General features: G+C 31.9%; 1 protein-coding gene across 1 annotated transcript; it reads left to right on the forward strand.

The window, feature by feature from the left end:
• Positions 1-6507: 6507 nt before the first annotated feature.
• LOC122293379 (cytochrome P450 94C1-like) lies at positions 6508-8461 on the forward strand. Its single transcript, XM_043101934.1, has one exon. The coding sequence runs from the start codon at positions 6623-6625 to the stop codon at positions 8138-8140; it is 1518 nt and encodes a 505-aa protein (XP_042957868.1). The 5' UTR covers positions 6508-6622; the 3' UTR covers positions 8141-8461.
• The last annotated feature ends 9789 nt before the right edge of the window (positions 8462-18250 follow it).

Raw genomic sequence — 18250 nt, forward strand, 5'->3', positions numbered from 1 at the left:
TATATGAAAAATTTAATAAAAGTCTAACACAAACGGTAGTTCAAAATATGTGTCGTTTGATGTTTGTATTATATTTCATCAATTTATGTCATCCTGTAGACAATCAATAGAGACAACATTGAAATTCTTATTTTGTTGTTGGTTGAGTCGATCAGGGACAACATAAAGTTAAAACATAATCTTTTTATAAAATTTGTGGTATAATATTTTCTATATATAGCATATATATAAATCATAAAATATATTTTGAAATTGTTGGCCGAATTTACTCTTTCTTGATTAGCTCAAGGATCACGGCCTTTGTCACGTGCCTATCATAGCAAGCCCACGTATGGAATATGACTTAGCGGAAGCTATGCCCTACTACCATGGGAAAAAAAAACACTTTGATTAAACACACTTATATTATATATTATATGAGATTTTTAAATTTGAAATACTCAATAATTTGAGTTAATGAAACGTATAATATACGTATATTATATTTAGGGATTCACGTCTTATGCACCTAATACACGTGTATATGTTAAGGAGAAAGAGAAAAATATAATAACTAATCTTTAATTACTTATTATTATATAAACTATTAATATTATAATTATTGAGATTAATAAATCATATAACAACATTAAATGCTATCTCTCTCAACATTTATGTCTTCATTTTATGTATCAAACCGTTAAAACAAACGGTGTTAACTTTAACGGAAAAACAAGATTTTCCGTTTCATACACACTTTTTATATATAGAAGATATATATTAGGGCTATATATATATAATTTAATTTCGAAGACCACTTGCATATATTAAAAGTTAGGAAAAATATAGTTGTAAACATAATTGTGCACTAATCTGTGTATCAATGTGATGTGATTGGTCAAAAAGTAGATTTTATTAAAAACAATATTAATTTAAATTTTAAGTATGAATAAATCAGTATTGGTACACAGATTAATGCGCGACTATGCTTGTATGTAGTAATATTACTTTAATTTGCTGGCATGCATTTAAGTTATGAGTACTGTTATATATAATTATTTTTATATATTTTTTATACATTTCAATAATATAATTGATTAAAATAATTATTTTATATTGAAAAAAGATGCAAATAATTATATTAATGGTACGCAAAAAAAAAAAATACATAAAAATTATTGCAAATAAAAAATTTTATTAACCTAATCCTAAAAAGTTACCATCGGGACTTCAACAACAATATTCAACAATTAATGTCTAATTTCTTTTGGTAGAGTTTCAAATTTTGAGAGAGAAAATTAAACAATAAAAATTTGATTCAATATCATTAATAATAGCCCACATGTATAACTAATCACTGTATCCATTATTAATAAACCTGTTATGCAATTCGTAAACCTCTTATGCAATTTATAATAATAATCAGCTAGCAGCTTTATGTAGCACGATCTTGGCTTTAATTTTTTTAAAGGAATTAATTTTGATATTGATATCGGGACAAGTTATTTAAAAGAATAATTTTATTTAAAAGTTTTTACATCGCTCACTATATATTTATTAGGTGGGAGTAACGTGCAAAGCACGTTTATCTAATTTTATGAAATGATTATTTGTAAAAAATAATATATATTTTATAAAAATTATTGATGTCACTTAATAATTAAAGGCATATTGGAGAAAATAAAAAAATTAGTTCAAAATATCATATAATCCAAAACATGTTTATAACATCTATAATTTTAGCAAAGATGTATGCGAAAAATTTAATAAAAGTCTAACACAAACGGTAGTTTAAAATATGTGTCGTTTAATGTTTGTATTATAATTCATCAATTTATGTCATCTTGTAGACAATCAATAGAGACAATATTGAAATTCTTATTTTGCTGTTGGTTGAGTCAATCAGGGACAACACAAAGTTAAAACATAATCTTTTTATAAAATTTATGGTATAATATTTTCTATATATAGCATATATATAAATCATAAAATATATTTTGAAATTGTTGGCCGAATTTACTCTTTCTTGATTAGCTCAAGAATCACGGCCTTTGTCACGTGCCTATCATAGCAAGCCTACGTATGGAATATGACTTAGCGGAAGCTACGTCCTACTACCATGGAAAAAAAAAAAACACTTGATTAAACACACTTATATTATATATTATATGAGATTTTTAAATTTGGAATACTCAATAATCTGAGTTAATTAAACGTATAATATATGTATATTATACTTAGGGATTCACATCTTATGCACCTAATACGTGTATATGTTAAGGAGAAAGAGAAAAATATAATAACTAATCTTTAATTACTTATTATTATATAAACTATTAAGTATTATAATTATTGATATTAATAAATCATATAACAATATTGAATGCTATCTCTCTCAACATTTATTTCTTCATTTTATGTGCCAAACCGTTAAAACAAACGGTGTTAACTTTAACGGAAAAACAAGAAAAACCGTTAAAATAAGATTTTCCGTTTCATACACACTTTTTATATATAGAAGATATAGAATGAAAAATGATAGATGACATGATTACAAATATCATGACATACGTGGTATGTAAACACTAACTTCCAAAGAAAATATATATAACTAGCTAACGTATACTAATCCTAATTTATGATCAAGCTACTTACCTCAAAATACTGATCCAATATTTTTGGGACTTGACTGATTACCTATAAAATACATGTAACTCACGTAAATTTTTAATTTATCATGTATTTTGTAATTAACTTAAAATATTTAAATAATCTATATCTTCCTAAAGCCTAAAATTCTCGGAACTCTAAAATTTCTTTATTCCTCAAATATTCTGATCTTCACATAATTTATCTAATTAATCATGTGATTGACCTCCAAAATATTACCAAGCCCAAACCTAACATATATACATCCTACTATGACTTGCAAACGAGGGCATAATCGTAAGTAGCGCTTAAAAAATATCCAAGGTTTTACGGAAATCTAAGGTAATGGAACCTAGGTGTTTTTATAATAACAAGAAGCAAGCAAGGGCTTTATGGGAAAATTGAGTCAAAATAACAATTATAATAGTGACCTAGGGGTGGCAAATATGTTTTTAGGTGTGTTCGTATCGTGTTAAGTTTTGAACATTTGACTATATAGGTCAATTCGAACCCAATTTGGTAAGGTAAATGTGTCAAACTTCCAAAATCTAACCCAACCCATTTAGATTTTAGGAAAACTTGGCGTACGTTGATTCTAAATATTATTCAAATATGTATTCAATGGAGGATGATCTTTTCCCTTAAATTTACCTCGAGATTATTAACCTACAGATAATTTAGACAAGGCCTTTTACAAGGAGTCGGTGAAAATTCATTAAAGCATAAAATGTTAGTTTGGAGGTTCTTGATACCTGTGAATTGTGATCCCATGGGTACACTCTTGTTGATATAGAGAAGTTGGTGATAAAATATGGCCCTAATAAGCATCAGATCCTATAATTCATATAATTGTAATTTTGTAATTTTTGTGTTTTATAATGTAATATATAAATACAACATAATGTAATATGTAGTGAATATTTTGTGTTGCATGCATTTTATATGATGAATACTATATGAGAAATGATAGTTGCAATCGTGAGTGCACAAGCGCCATGCAATCACTTTAAAAAAATGATTAATATGGAACTCACATGAAAATAAATAAAATTTTAATAATAGACCCTACTATTTTTCAAAACGATTGCATCACGCTTACGCATTTCACGACTATACATAACATTATTTAAATTTGATTTTCTATTTTGATACACTTTTATTATTATGGACAATGTTTAATGAATTAGTATTATATTTTTTAACATGATTTCTTGAAATATAGGCTTTTAGACTTTTTTTTTTTTTCTTTAAAAGACAATATACTTTTCAACGTTACCCTTTTTTCTTACAAAAACTTAATAACATATAGGTTTTTATACAAAATAAAAGAAAAATCCGGCAGGATTGGAACCTAGATTTCTAGATTTTTAAAAATTTGAATTCATCTAAATTTTGACTCGGATCATAATCAAGACCGGATTTGAAATTCGAATTCCTGGATATACCGTATCCGAAATCCGGATGTATGGTCTTAAATATTTTTAGCAACTGCTATAGTCCCACCCGAATAGATGGCCATTTAATCTCGTAGCTATCAATCATTATTGTAACAATTATGGAAAATCTTATCAAAAGATAAGACCCAAAATACGGCTTTTATGGTGGTCGATTTATCTGTTCACTTACCAGTCTAAAAGGGCACGTGAGAAAAGAGCCTCTTTGTAGCCACATTCTCTTTCTTAATGATACAGTTGTTCTGACATATATATACAACTGTATTATATTACAACTGTACTATATCAAGGATCGAATATTCCCTTTCGCAACAGTACTCGCTTTCATTAGCCTTTATTTATTTATTTATTTTATTTTTATAAACTTCTTAATATAATATAAGAAATCTTAACAGTTAGCACAAAAATTGACTTATTTCTTGAAACACGAAACCACTTGCTATATATATATATATATTTCTTTAAAATACAGAACAGAGTCAGTATAACCCGATATAGAATAGATAGTACATCACCAAATCTACCGACAAGTAAAAAGTTATGAGTTGTGTTATATATATTTATTTTTAAATGTTATTTATGTATTTTATTAATATAATTAGTTAAAGTATTTATTTTATATTAGAAAAAAATAATTTTACATATAATTATAAAGTACGTAAATGCCACCTAATGACTTTAAAAAAGAGTAAAATCTATTATTAAAAAATTAATTTTTTTTCTTATAAATTTCATATTTTGTTTATTATTTTAAAGAGATTACATGGTAGTTATTCAATTTATAGTTGTAAATATTTTTTCTCTTAAGAAAAAATGACGTAACTAGTTACATTAATAAAGTGTACAAATAAATACATAAAAATGACCGCATATAAAATTTTTAAAAAATTATTATTATACAAGTAATACTACTTTTGTTTTTCTTTTTTACCATGAACGGTAGTATTAAATAATTAAAAATTATTCATTATATTTTACTTATAAATTAATTATTATCTGTCATGTAAAAAAAAGGTGAAAGAAATCATAATAAAAATGATAAATAGAATTTTTTTTATAATACTAGTAATAAAGGAAAGTATTTCTCTTGTGAGAAATAATACTTCTAGTCTTGAGTAGGTAAGTGTTGCGTAATTATTTTAAAAAAAGTAAATGAATACTAGACCTACATGAAAAAAGAATTAATTTTTTAATCATAGACCCTATTCTTTTTTAAAATGATTGTACGATATTTATACATTTCACAACTATACGTAGCATTATGCATTTCTTATTATATATATTTTGAAAAATACTTTGAATAAGATACTAGAATTATATTGGGGTGTAAAAAAAAAGGAGAAACCGGTAAACTAGATTGGACTGGACAGAACCGATAGATTTGGTTTGGTACTGATTTTGGTTTGGTCTAGTACCGATTTTATTTTTCTAAAAACTACTCAAAATTGGTTTGGTTCTTATTCTTTTTTTCTAAAATCGGACCGAATTGGTTCATATATATATTTTAATTTTTTATATTATATATAATTTATATATATAATATATAATTTTATATTATATGATAAATTACTAATTAATATAATATTAAATTTTAAAATGTCATATCACTATGTTTGTTTTTTGTATTAATATTTATATTAATATTATATAATACATATTAATAGTTATACCAACATTATATCACTATATATTATAATATATTATATTATATAATATTATATATAATATTATAGTTATTAAAATTAAAAAATGAGACCGAACTATACTAAAAATTGATAAAATTAGAATACTAACTTAGGAAAATAATTGATGAATAACTGATTTTGAAAAATACAAAATTAATATATGTCGATTATATCTAAAATTTTATCCAAAATCGAACAGCATAATGCCCCTAGGATTATGAGTGAGAAAATTCTTCTTGTCATCCTCACACTTTATATACTACACTTATTTTAATTTTTTTTTATTTTTTTATAATAAATATATAGTGTGTGGATGATAAATAAAATAATTCAATTAATTTAATAAAAATAAAATAAAATAAAAAATAAAAAAATAAAAAATAATATTTTAATATATAAAATATATAATATAAGATGATAGGTAGCATTGCTGTTACGAGTGAGTCAGATAGTGCTGGCAAGTCGGAAGGGACATAGACAGAGAGAGAAATTAAAAAATAAGCACGTGGTTGGAAAAAGCTGTGGGCGTGGAAATTGTCCCAAACAAACAGGCATAGCCACGATGTCCCATTGTCCTTTTCGGGTGAAGACCCAATTGGTATTTTGCGCACGTGTTTCATATGCGCTTGATGTGTGTATCAAACAGCTACTTCCATCTCATTCGCACCCATCTTCACAACTCACTGAAAATCATGTCTCTACCCCACCCCTACCCTCCTTTTAATCCTCTCGATACTTTGCTGATCTATATATGTAAAGCTCAGTTCTTGCATATCTTCCTCATCTCCCTCTAAATTCTATCCTCAATTCCTTTCTCTCTCGTTCTATTCCAATTTAGAAACTAAAGTAAAAAATATGGGTTTTGAAATCAGCTGCTTTCTGCCTCTGCAATCCATATCCACCCCTTTCTGTGTTTTGTTCTTCTCTTTCACCGTTCTGTTCTCTTTGTTTTCTCTGTTGATCTTCATCTTGCGGCTTATTAAGCCCTACTGGTGTAATTGTGAGGTTTGCCGGTGTTTTTTGTCGGCCAGTTGGGTTAAGGATTTCGGTAATCTTTGCGATTGGTATACGCATCTTCTTGAGAAGTCGCCAACCGGGACAATCCATGTTCATGTGCTCGGTAATACCATCACTGCCAACCCGGAAAATGTCGAACACATGCTGAAGACCAGGTTCGACAACTACCCGAAAGGGAAACCGTTTTCGGTTATTCTTGGCGATCTTCTGGGTCGCGGAATTTTCAACGTTGATGGCGATTCGTGGAGGTTCCAGCGGAAAATGGCGAGCCTGGAACTCGGTAGTGTCTCGGTTCGGTCCTATGGTTTTGAAATTGTCGGCTCTGAGATCCAGTCCAGGCTAATTCCTCTCTTGTCATCCGTGGCTGGCAAAGAAGACGGAATTCTTGACTTGCAAGACGTGTTTCGCAGATTCTCCTTCGACAACATTTGCAGATTATCCTTCGGATTAGACCCAGGTTGTCTCCAACTATCGCTTCCCGTTTCTAATTTTGCTGTTGCCTTCGACCTCGCGTCCAAGTTATCCGCGGAGCGAGCCATGGCGGTCTCGCCCTTGGTCTGGAAGATGAAACGGCTGCTGAATTTGGGCTCAGAAAGGAAGCTAAAGGAAGCCATTAAAGTGTTGAATACACTAGCCGCCGAGATGAAAAATCAACGGCGCCAAATGGGCTTTTCAGACCAGAAAGATCTCCTATCAAGATTCATGGCTTCCGTCGACGACGACCAGTATCTCCGCGACATTGTCATAAGCTTCGTCTTGGCCGGCCGTGACACAGTCGCCTCCGCCTTGACTAGTTTCTTCTATTTGTTGTCGCAGCACCCGGACGTTGAGGCTGCCATTCGGGACGAGGTGGAACGGTTCATTGAGGGGACTGAGGCGGCTGCGTTGAGCTTCGAACAAATGCGCGAAATGCACTACTTGAACGCAGCAATCTACGAGAGCATGAGGCTTTATCCTCCAGTTCAATTCGACTCCAAGTGTTGCCAAGAGGATGATATATTGCCGGACGGTACCTTTGTACGGAAATCCACCAGGGTTACGTACCATCCCTATGCAATGGGTCGTATGGAGCGGATATGGGGTCCGGACTGTCTCGAATTCAAACCAGAGAGGTGGTTAAGGAACGGCGTTTTCAAGTCGGAGAACCCTTTCAAATTTCCAGTTTTTCAAGGTGGACTTAGGGTTTGTTTGGGGAAGGAAATGGCACTTGTGGAGATGAGAAGTGTTGTGCTTGCTCTAGTTCAACGCTTTGATATACGGGTTGCTGGTCCAAACCGGGCACCGAGGTTCGTCCCCGGCCTTACAGCCACCATGAGAGGTGGCCTGCCTGTTCTTGTTCGTCAAAGGGGGGCTTGATTATTAACCACAACACCATTAGAATTATTAGATCATGCATATATCAGGTATAATATTAGTCCCCAATTTCACTAACCAGCCCTGGCCATTGCGTAGATAGTTGAGAATCATGTTCAAGATGATTGATGTATAGCAGATGGGTATATGCTTCTTTACGATCTTTGATCAGCAAATGAACTTATCATCCATATTACTCATGTAAAACATGATTTGAGACGTCTGCTTTTTATTAATGGGGGTGTTAGTATTGGATACCCCTTACCCACGTTGTATTCACATGAGTTGGAAAAGTTATGAGCAGTCCAGTTAATTAACTCTCAACTAGTAGCACTAAACTTCATGAAGTTAATTAACGACTCTATTGAAAATTTTTTAAATAAGAGTTTTACGGATGTTAATTTTAAAAGTGTGAAAAGTAAACACACAAAAAACAAAAACTCTCTCCTCTTTTTATAATTTAATTTTTAGAGTAATTATCTTAATTAGCTTTTGATCTTGAAGCGTAAAATTATTTAGGAGACTTTAATAGCCTCCTAAATGTAAAACGAGTAAATATTGGACTCGGATAATTCCGCTCCGTTTAAAGTAATTTAAATTAAACTTATTTAATTGGGAGTTTTTAACTTTTTAGGCCGGTAGTAGTATACGGATAATGGTCTTTTTCCAAAGTAAATTATTTTATTATAATAATCCACATTACAATATATCTAAAATTTCAAACCTAGGTGTTAAAAGATTAAAGAATTATAAAAAATTATATATAAGGAATGAAAGTTGGGACTAATAGAATATATATAGTTGAGTTTCTATGTTCTATTGGTCAATAGATTCTAATATGGTTTAAGAGAAGATCAACAAATGAAGATGATTTTGTGGCCAGTGCTCAAACAGGTCTGCATAAGCTCACCATTACACCCATGAAAGATTAGTGTAGATGGGGGTCGTACTACTATTTCTAGACAAATTGTTGCATTCATCCGTGTCTGAGTTGACTCTTGAATTAATGGAGGATCAACTCGATCACAACCTTGCATGCGTCCGAGAAGCACGCAGAGTTGTTCAAGCACATAGAACCCATGTGCCAATTGTGGAGGGGCTTAGTTGATCAGATGTTGGATATCTAAAGACTTTTAAAAATCTAATAGATAAGACGTGTGTGGTGTTTATAGGTCCACCTATATTGGGCAGCACGACACTTCTATTAGAATATGAGGCTCATGTATCCACCGTTTTGCAAAGGCACTTTTAACACCTAATAATAAATCAGCAGACTGGGAAGCTGGTAGTGCAGATCAGCGTGTCGCTCGGAGTTGGATGAAAGGTGGTAAATATGGGTAATTTTATATCTTAAAGGAAAAAACCTTTACAATATCCATCATATTATCTAAGCCACAGGAGAGGAAGGGAGAGTACTCAGCTCCTCCTCGTTCGGATAAGTACTTTAATTTTGTAGCTTGGGAGTAGTGGATTTGGAGAGAGATCAATAGAAAAACCTATTTAATGAAGCATTAAAGCGGATGGCCGCTTGTATACGAACGTTTTATTTTTTTAATTTTTATAGTCAAATCATTCAAGTCTGTGTACGAATTTAATAGACTCGGACAAAAGATTGACAGTAAAATAAGTAATGTATCAGAAATTCTGGTGTGTATTTCCATTTAAGGGGGATTTTTCCCTCAATCCTCTACAAGATCATGTACCATACGTGGGTAATTGTCAGTCTAATTACTCAATATATACTGCTTTTATTCTGCCTTAGCTGTCCCATTTGACTAAAATGGCACTTCTTTTAAAACATCCAGTTATATGATTTGTTTTTCCCATGGCCGCGGACGAGAAACAGGGACAAAGAGATACGTACTAGTTCTGCGTTTCAAACTGTAGCTAGCCGCACACGTATTTATATATAGATAATTGATCACCCATTGTGAGTCATTATTAATTGATTAATCAATCAACTTGAGTTTGTGCATGATTTCAGGTGCAGAGCACTTGCTTTTCTCGATCGAGAGATTCACGTGTTCCCCAGCTTATGATCATCGCCGTGGGAGGCTGTATCTTGAAGCACGAGAAACAAAGAGCAAATACATCCCATATATCGTTCTTCCCATGCATTTTCTAATCAAAGGATAAGGTTGGCATGCAACTGCGCGCCCCCATGTTCTCCATTTTTATATCGTTTAAGAGACAAGGTAGCATGCCATGCCTGGTTTATTGTTGGCAGTTAAAGAGTCATATCATTGAAGTACTGGATATCGGAGATCGATATATATGATCAGATCAATTGCCAATAAAAAAAGAATTCATATTCTATTCGATCAGTGATCTCAATCGCATGCACGTGGTACCATTTGAATATTTTTCTTCTAATTATAATTTATAATATCTTTTAAATGCACTTTTATCCATCGTAAACCTTGTTGGATCGATGTTAACCACACCCATCTTTGAGGGTTGCATTTAATATTAATTTTAATAACTAATTTAGAGATACACAGCACACTTCAACGAAAATGGGGGAGTACTAAAGGGAGAATGAATGGAACGTCCCAATTAATGAGGTTGAAGTACATTTAGGACGACCATTCGTTGACTTTGAGGATATATGGACAGTTGGTTTAATAACTGTTTGTACATTAAATTCGTGTAAGAACATCGATCTGATCATCTTTGATGTTAGATCTCCAAAAGAATGGCAATCTGGCCTGTACATACATCCTGTATCATGATCAGCTCGATCGACGATTATATAACAAAAAAAATAAAATATATATAACAAAAAAAATTTATGTATAGTTACTTTTTTTTAATATAAAATAATTTTTTGACCAATCACATCAATAAAATAAAAAAAATAAAATAAAATAAAATAAAAAAAAAGAACTACTTTATAACATAATTAAAAGAGAGAATGGATTTGTAGGTTCGGTTTTCACATGCATGCATGGATGGTTGGTGGAAGTAGCCCTCACATGCCCAAATTCCAGGGGCGATGATTATCACTTTCCACGAGAAAACCGATAAAGCAATAATATTGCACTAGTAGATTTAATTAAAGATCAAGATTCACGCCTACCTCGCTCGCACGCACGCATGCAGGTTAGCAATTTTCTTTTCTTTTCTTGCAATATCTCTACTTTTACCTACCGCACACATGCAGCCACAACAAATGACAAATTAACGTCGTCCCATACACACATGCAGAGGCAAGCAGGGCTGTACTTTCTAGGAAAATCAGATATGCATGCGTACTAATTAATTAAGATTTCGTGCATGCTTAATGTAAACCCAATTATATAATTCATTGTTCATGGAAAACAAATTCTCAAAGAAAGATTGTGTTTGTTTTACCTTGGGATCGATAATGCTACTTCCTAGCTCAGGTCAAGTACTCCCATTTGCAATTGATCTTTAATGGATTTTCACTGATCTCATCCATGCTTTCATTGATCATGCACTAATTAATTAATGTACCCTATACTATTATTTTTTAGCCTAACCTTCGCATTTATTTTATTCTTTTGTAGGCTGCTCTTTGCATTAATCATGATCCTCACTAGCTATTTATGTATATATAATATGTTATGGGTGTTTGATTTATAATTCATTATTTTCTAAATATATAGTCTTTTTGAAAAGCGTGCATATTTGATACACATAAACATGTAAGATGTACTATACATAACTCTTTAAACTTGTTTCTCCCTTTTGTTAATGGCTAGTACACCTTAATTCCCTTGTGTAGGGTTGCTTGTTGCTACAAGCAGAATTGCCTAACTTATCATGACATATTATGATAGACTGTACTTAGTTTTGTGAGTTACACATCCACTCATAACTGCATTAGTACCGTGCATCTCTAATTGTCATTCTTAATCAAAGCTTTTATCTTAACTTGTCTTTTATGTTTCTTACCATGATGCATGTAGAATGCATAATATCGACATAGCTTATCATAACCATAAATGAAAGTATGTCATGATGCATGTAAAACATAGAATAACATAACATTGAAACTCACTTTCATCATATCATGGCTTGGGACGTAAAAATGAGCTTTCATAACATCATTTACCATACATACATACATAATAAAAAAAAAATCATTTACCATACACAGCACACTTCAATGAAAATGGGAATACTAAAGGAAGAATGAATAATGAACGTCCTAGGATGACCATTCATTGAGGTTATCTAGACAGTTGGTTTAATAACTGTTTGTACATTAAATTCATGTGAGAACATTGATCTGATATGTTAGAGACTAAATTGGCTAGGTTCATCCTATTGAAAACCTATCACCAATAATAAGGGAAGAGATAAAGTCAAGAGATAAGGTAGAAAAAAGATAAGATAAGGAAGAAATAAACTAAAAGATGCTAGCTCAGACTCTCAAAATAAAAAAACTTCACAAGACAAGTTAAACTCAATCACTTAAAGTAAAGGAAAAATATAGTTGCAAACATAATTGTGCACTAATCTGTGTACTAATGTGATGTGATTGGTCAAAAAGTAGATGTTATTGAAAACAATGTTAATTTAAATTTTAAGTATGAATAAATTAGTATTGGTACACAGATTAGTGCGCGACTCTACTTGTATGTAGCAAAACTCTAAAGTAAATAAACTTCTATAAAAAGAGGGGACTCTCCACAGATTCTAGACAACTTTTCTATGCCTAGACTAGATTTTTCAATTATATTGAGTAATATGTAAAGCCACGAGAGATTGTAAAATCATAATTGTAGTAGATTTTGCTCCCAAATAATCTGTAGATGGAAGATTTTATGCCGAACTATCTAAATCTCTATGTATATGTTTATTTATTTTTATTTAGTTATTTATTATTATTTTATGAATGAACGTGAATATCAACATCATATCAAAGCTGCTTGAATCAACATCGTGGGTTGGAATAATTCCTTCATTCCTTTTGGCTGGTTGTTGTTCAATTTTAGTCATTAACATGATCATTCATGCATGTTAGATCTCCAAAAGAATGGCATTCTGGTCTGTACATACATCATGTATCATGATCAGCTCGATCGACGACCTTCTTAGCTACTGGGCGGTTTTAATTCTCTTTTCTCTATTTAAGAGAAGTGTGCTAATAAAAAATAAAAAATAAAACAATATATATATATATATATTTATATAAAAGGACGTTTCCTGAGTTGCACCGAAAATTAGCTGGAGAATAATAGATATATAGAAGTTTCCGTTGGACGAAATTAAAAGGGAGAATATTGGTTTTGCAGGTTCGGTTTTCACATACATGCATGCATGCATGGCTGGTGAAAGGAGCTGTCACATGCCTTAATTTTGAGGGAATGGTTATCACTTTCCACGAGAAACCCGATAAATCAATATTGCATTAGTAGATATATGCCCCGCTTGGATCATGTTGACTTATATTGAAATGAGTTAAGTTTTTTATGAAATGAAGTGAGTTGAGATGGTAGAGTAAGTTTTGTGTGATTCATTTAAAATGAGTTTAATTTAGATGTATTTGGATGTTAAGATGAATTTAGATATATTTACGAAAATTTGAAAAAGGTTATGAGTTCCTTATAAAGAGGTGTTAAGTTGAAAAAGGTTGTGGATCCCATGTATAAAGAGATTTTGAGTTAAGATAAGTTTAGTAATTTAAGAGTTAGGTAATTAAATATTAAAATTAATTTAAAATTAGACTGAATTAATAAGTTGATCATAATTAAGTCTAAGTTCTAAATGGAACCTTAATGAAAGATATTCAAGATTCATGCCTACCTCGCACGCATGCATGCAGGTTAGCAACTTTCTTTTCTTTTCTTCCAATATCTCTACTTTTACCTACCGCACACATGAGCAACAACAAATGACAAATTAACGCCGTATCATGCACATACAAGGCTGGACTTTCTAGGAAAATCAGATATGTATACTAATTAAGGTATTTTGCATGCTTTATTTTTTATTTACTTTTTTAAGAAGATGATAATACCTCAATTTTATTAATTATCACTCACTTATGACAAATGAATATCTTATATAAAGGGGAGCAATAGAGTTATTGAAATCCCAAAATCAGGCTCATATAAAAACTATAATCTTTAATAAAAACTAGTTACAAATGAGAACGAAAGAAAAGAAAATTAATGACACAACATGGGTCATCCAACACAATCCAAAGAAAAGACACCAATCATGAGATACCAATCATGTACTTAGGTAATTCATAAATGAAGGAAAAAGTTACTGTATTACCCCGTTGTATCGAAGGAAGCATGGCTATAAGCTAAATGCATTAATGTCTTCTCTACATACATGGAATATATCAAATTGAAAAACACTTTTAAAATGAGGAATTTCATCCCAAATATTGAAATAGAGTCAAAGGGGCAACAAATTATTTTTGAACCAATTAACAATAAGAAGACTAGAGTCGGACTCCACAATAAGATCAGTAATACTTAGTTAATAACATAAAGTAAGACCAAACTTTAGAGTAGAAAGTTCAACATAAGTATTAGTACCGAGTCATCGATGCCCAAAAAGGAGGAAACGCCAATAATAAAGAAACCATTATGAGAACGTAGAACTTCCTCACAACAAGCACGACCAGACAACATGTTTAACTTAAAATTACCAAGGGGAGGACAAATTTATTTGACTAAAATATGTCTTCTGGATCTAATCATGAGAGTAGGGAGATGAAGGGTGTTCAAGGTTGTGATACTAGAGCTAGACACAATAACTTTCGGTTTGAGAAGAAAATTGAGATCTCTCAACGTTGCTTTAACCTTGTAGATAATAGAGAGACTGTTGATCTAGGTGCCATTAAACCTGGCTTTACTCCTGACAAGCCAAATCTCCCAAAAAATGAGATCAGTAATAAGAGAGGCAATAAAGTGAAGTTGACTATTGCCTCGAAAGTAATACCACCAATGAATGATACGACTTTTCCAGTTAGGAAAAGAAGTGGGAGTGTAGCCAAAAACATTGTAAAAGTAGCACCAAACAGTCTAGCTAAGAAAGGAGTCAAAAAATAAATGAGAAATAATTTTGGAAGAACCAACAACACAACAGTTTCATTTAGAAGCAATAGAGATACCACAATGCTGAATATTTTCATCAAGGGGAATATAATTGTGCTAAAGTTTCCAAAAAAAAATGGAGATTTTTAAAGGAATAACTTTGTTCCAAATGAAGGTGACAAAAGGAAATATGGGAGATGCATCCTTGAGGAAATTTCAAGTCGATTTGGTGGAGAATAGGCCATATATAGAATGTTTACAAATTTTAATGTCTAAGCGAGGCTTGAACGAGATGGAAAACTATCTAAGTTCATGTATGAGAGAATGGTCGCCCAAACTAAGAATTGCATCCTAGTTCCACGTCCCAGAAGGAGTATAGGCATCTTTGATTTGCAAATTGGGGGAAGAAATACAAAAACCTTTCTAAAAAAGAGAACCAGTGTCGGATTAGTTATCATACCAAAGCTTATAGTGCCCTCACAAATTCTCCAGGAAACTCTGTGTACAACCAAAATAATCTTCAAGCAACAAAACCATTAAGCCCCAAAACTTCCAACTTCAATCGACTAAAACCAAATCCACTCTGGAGTCTTTAGCTTATAAGCTATCACTACAAAAGAAGAAACTTTCTACAATTCTAAACAAGAAGTGAATTGAAGTGGTGAGCTGTCACATACTCAGTAGGTAGCAAATTAATGGAGGTGTGAAAGTTGGCAATTTTCTTGACTATAAGAGAGTGAATAAATTCCCAATAAAAAATGTGAGCGATATAATTCATCTCAAACATGTTTAGCCAAATATCATATTCTAGGCCACATGACAATAGGAAAATTACTATTATACCACAAAGATATCATGCCATGAAAAAATTATCTGTGAGGGGTATCAATATACCATGAATATATCATGCCAGGAAGACATCCAACCACGAGAGGCATAAAAAATGTCAAAAAGACATTCATATCATGAGCTCAAGAATCAATAGCACGCTCACATTTTACTTCCAAAATTTAATAAGTCACATAGAATTTCTCAAACATTGAAACTATTACAAAGTTTGCACAATTCCCATAAGCAGTGCCAAAATAGCATAAAAATATTTATGAATCCAAAGTTTACACAAAATATAATAAAAAGTGCACCATTCCAAATAAAACCAACTAGTTCTTTTAGCAAAAAACATTAAAAAGTCACTTACTTCGATTGCAAGTGAAAAGTAATCACACGATACTCTTTCGCCATTATAATACGTCAACTTCTACTCTAAAATTTCACTCAATCCTTAATAACATGAATTTAGACTTGTCCAAAAGTATTATCCTCACAATTGATAAATCCTAAATTTTTTTATTGTAAACATGTTGTTGGACATACATTCACCGGCCTCCATTCCCTTATTATCTCAACGTAAATAAGGTCTAAATTCAACCATATAATAGTGACATAAATTTGGATTAATTCTAGCTAATACCCACAATTAAGACATAATAATTTACCTTAAAGTACGTCTAAATGAAACCTAGAAGGATTTGAAAATATCCAGACACATTCAAGAAAATTGATCAAAGATTCAATCCAAAATTTCAAAAACCATGAACTGTACACAACCACGACTAACACTTCAATATTAAATTCATCTTCAACACTCCACAATAGTATAATTAACTTAGTATGTTCTCAACAATTCTAAACACCAAATTTTAGACTGTCTCTTATTTGAAATTCATTAAATATACTCCTTATGAGGTAGGAAATTTAGCTAATATTGCCATCGGTGGTGATAAAGCAGCGTGGAGCAGTGGTTGTGGGTGGAGAGATAGTGTTGCAAAAACACTAATCGAGAGGGAAACAGAGAAATAGAAATAAACACAGGCACACATAGAGAGAGAGAGAGAGAGAGAGAGAGAGAGAGAGAGAGAGAGAGAGAGAGAGAGAGAGAGAGAGAGAGAGAGAGAGAGAGAACAAAAACAAAGATACGAGAGACTGAGAGAAATATACCAAAGAGAAAAACTAGATAAGACAGAGAGACAAGGATATGGAAAGAGAGAGAGATGTGTGTGAAAGAGACCAGATGCCACCGCGGGGGGAGGGGGGTTGGCTAGTATGGAAAATTTTGTGGGTGGGAAAAAGAAAGGGGGATAGGGTTTTTACAATGGGTTGGGCTGGGCAGGGCTTGAGTTATTATAATCTTCCATCCTTCAAGAAATTTTGTCCTCCAAAATTTGATAGATTATCCATTATCCATAGAAAATAATTGTGTATATTTCACTTGAGTTTCATCTTTGCGTTCCCATGATGCTTCTCGTGTAGTTTGATTACTCTAAAGCTCTTTCACAAATTTTATTATTTTGGAGCGTAACATTCATTATTTGGAATCTACAATTTGAACTGGGGTCTCTTCATATGAAAAATCTTCTTGGATTTGCAATGGTTCATAATGCAATATGCGAAGGATCATATACATATTTTTGTAGCTTGGATGAAAAACATTATGTATTCTAAAAACTACAGGTAGTAATGCAACTTGATAAGCAACTAGATTGATTTTTTCCAAAATCTCAAAAGGTCCTACATAATGAGGACTCAAATTTCCATGCCTACCAGATCTCATAATACCCTTCATTGGTACGGCTCGTAGAAATACTTTATCTCCAATCTCAAGTTCGAACATTTTGCTTCGTCCTTCCACATCATGCTTTTATCTACTTTGAGCCGTTTGCAACCGGTTTCGAATTAATCCTTTCTTTTCACAAGTTTGTTCTACAATCTCAAACCCTAAAATTTTTCTTTCACTAAACTCATTCCAACAAAGAGGAGATCTACATTTCCTCCTAATAACTATTGTTATAAGCAAACTCTACTATAAGTAGATGCTCAGTCCAACTCCCTTTAAAATCTATCACACAAGCCGTTAACATATCCTCTAAGATTTGGATAGTTTTTTCTTATTGTCCCTCTGTATGTAGGTGTAATATTGTACTAAAAGTTAATTTTATACCTAAGGCTCGTTGCAATTTACTCCAAGATTGTGAGGTGAAATGTGGATCTCTACCTGAAACAATGGTTGCTAGCACACCATGTAACCTTACAA

This window comes from Carya illinoinensis, chromosome 14, assembly GCF_018687715.1.
Source record: "Carya illinoinensis cultivar Pawnee chromosome 14, C.illinoinensisPawnee_v1, whole genome shotgun sequence".
Lineage (NCBI taxonomy): Eukaryota > Viridiplantae > Streptophyta > Magnoliopsida > Fagales > Juglandaceae > Carya > Carya illinoinensis.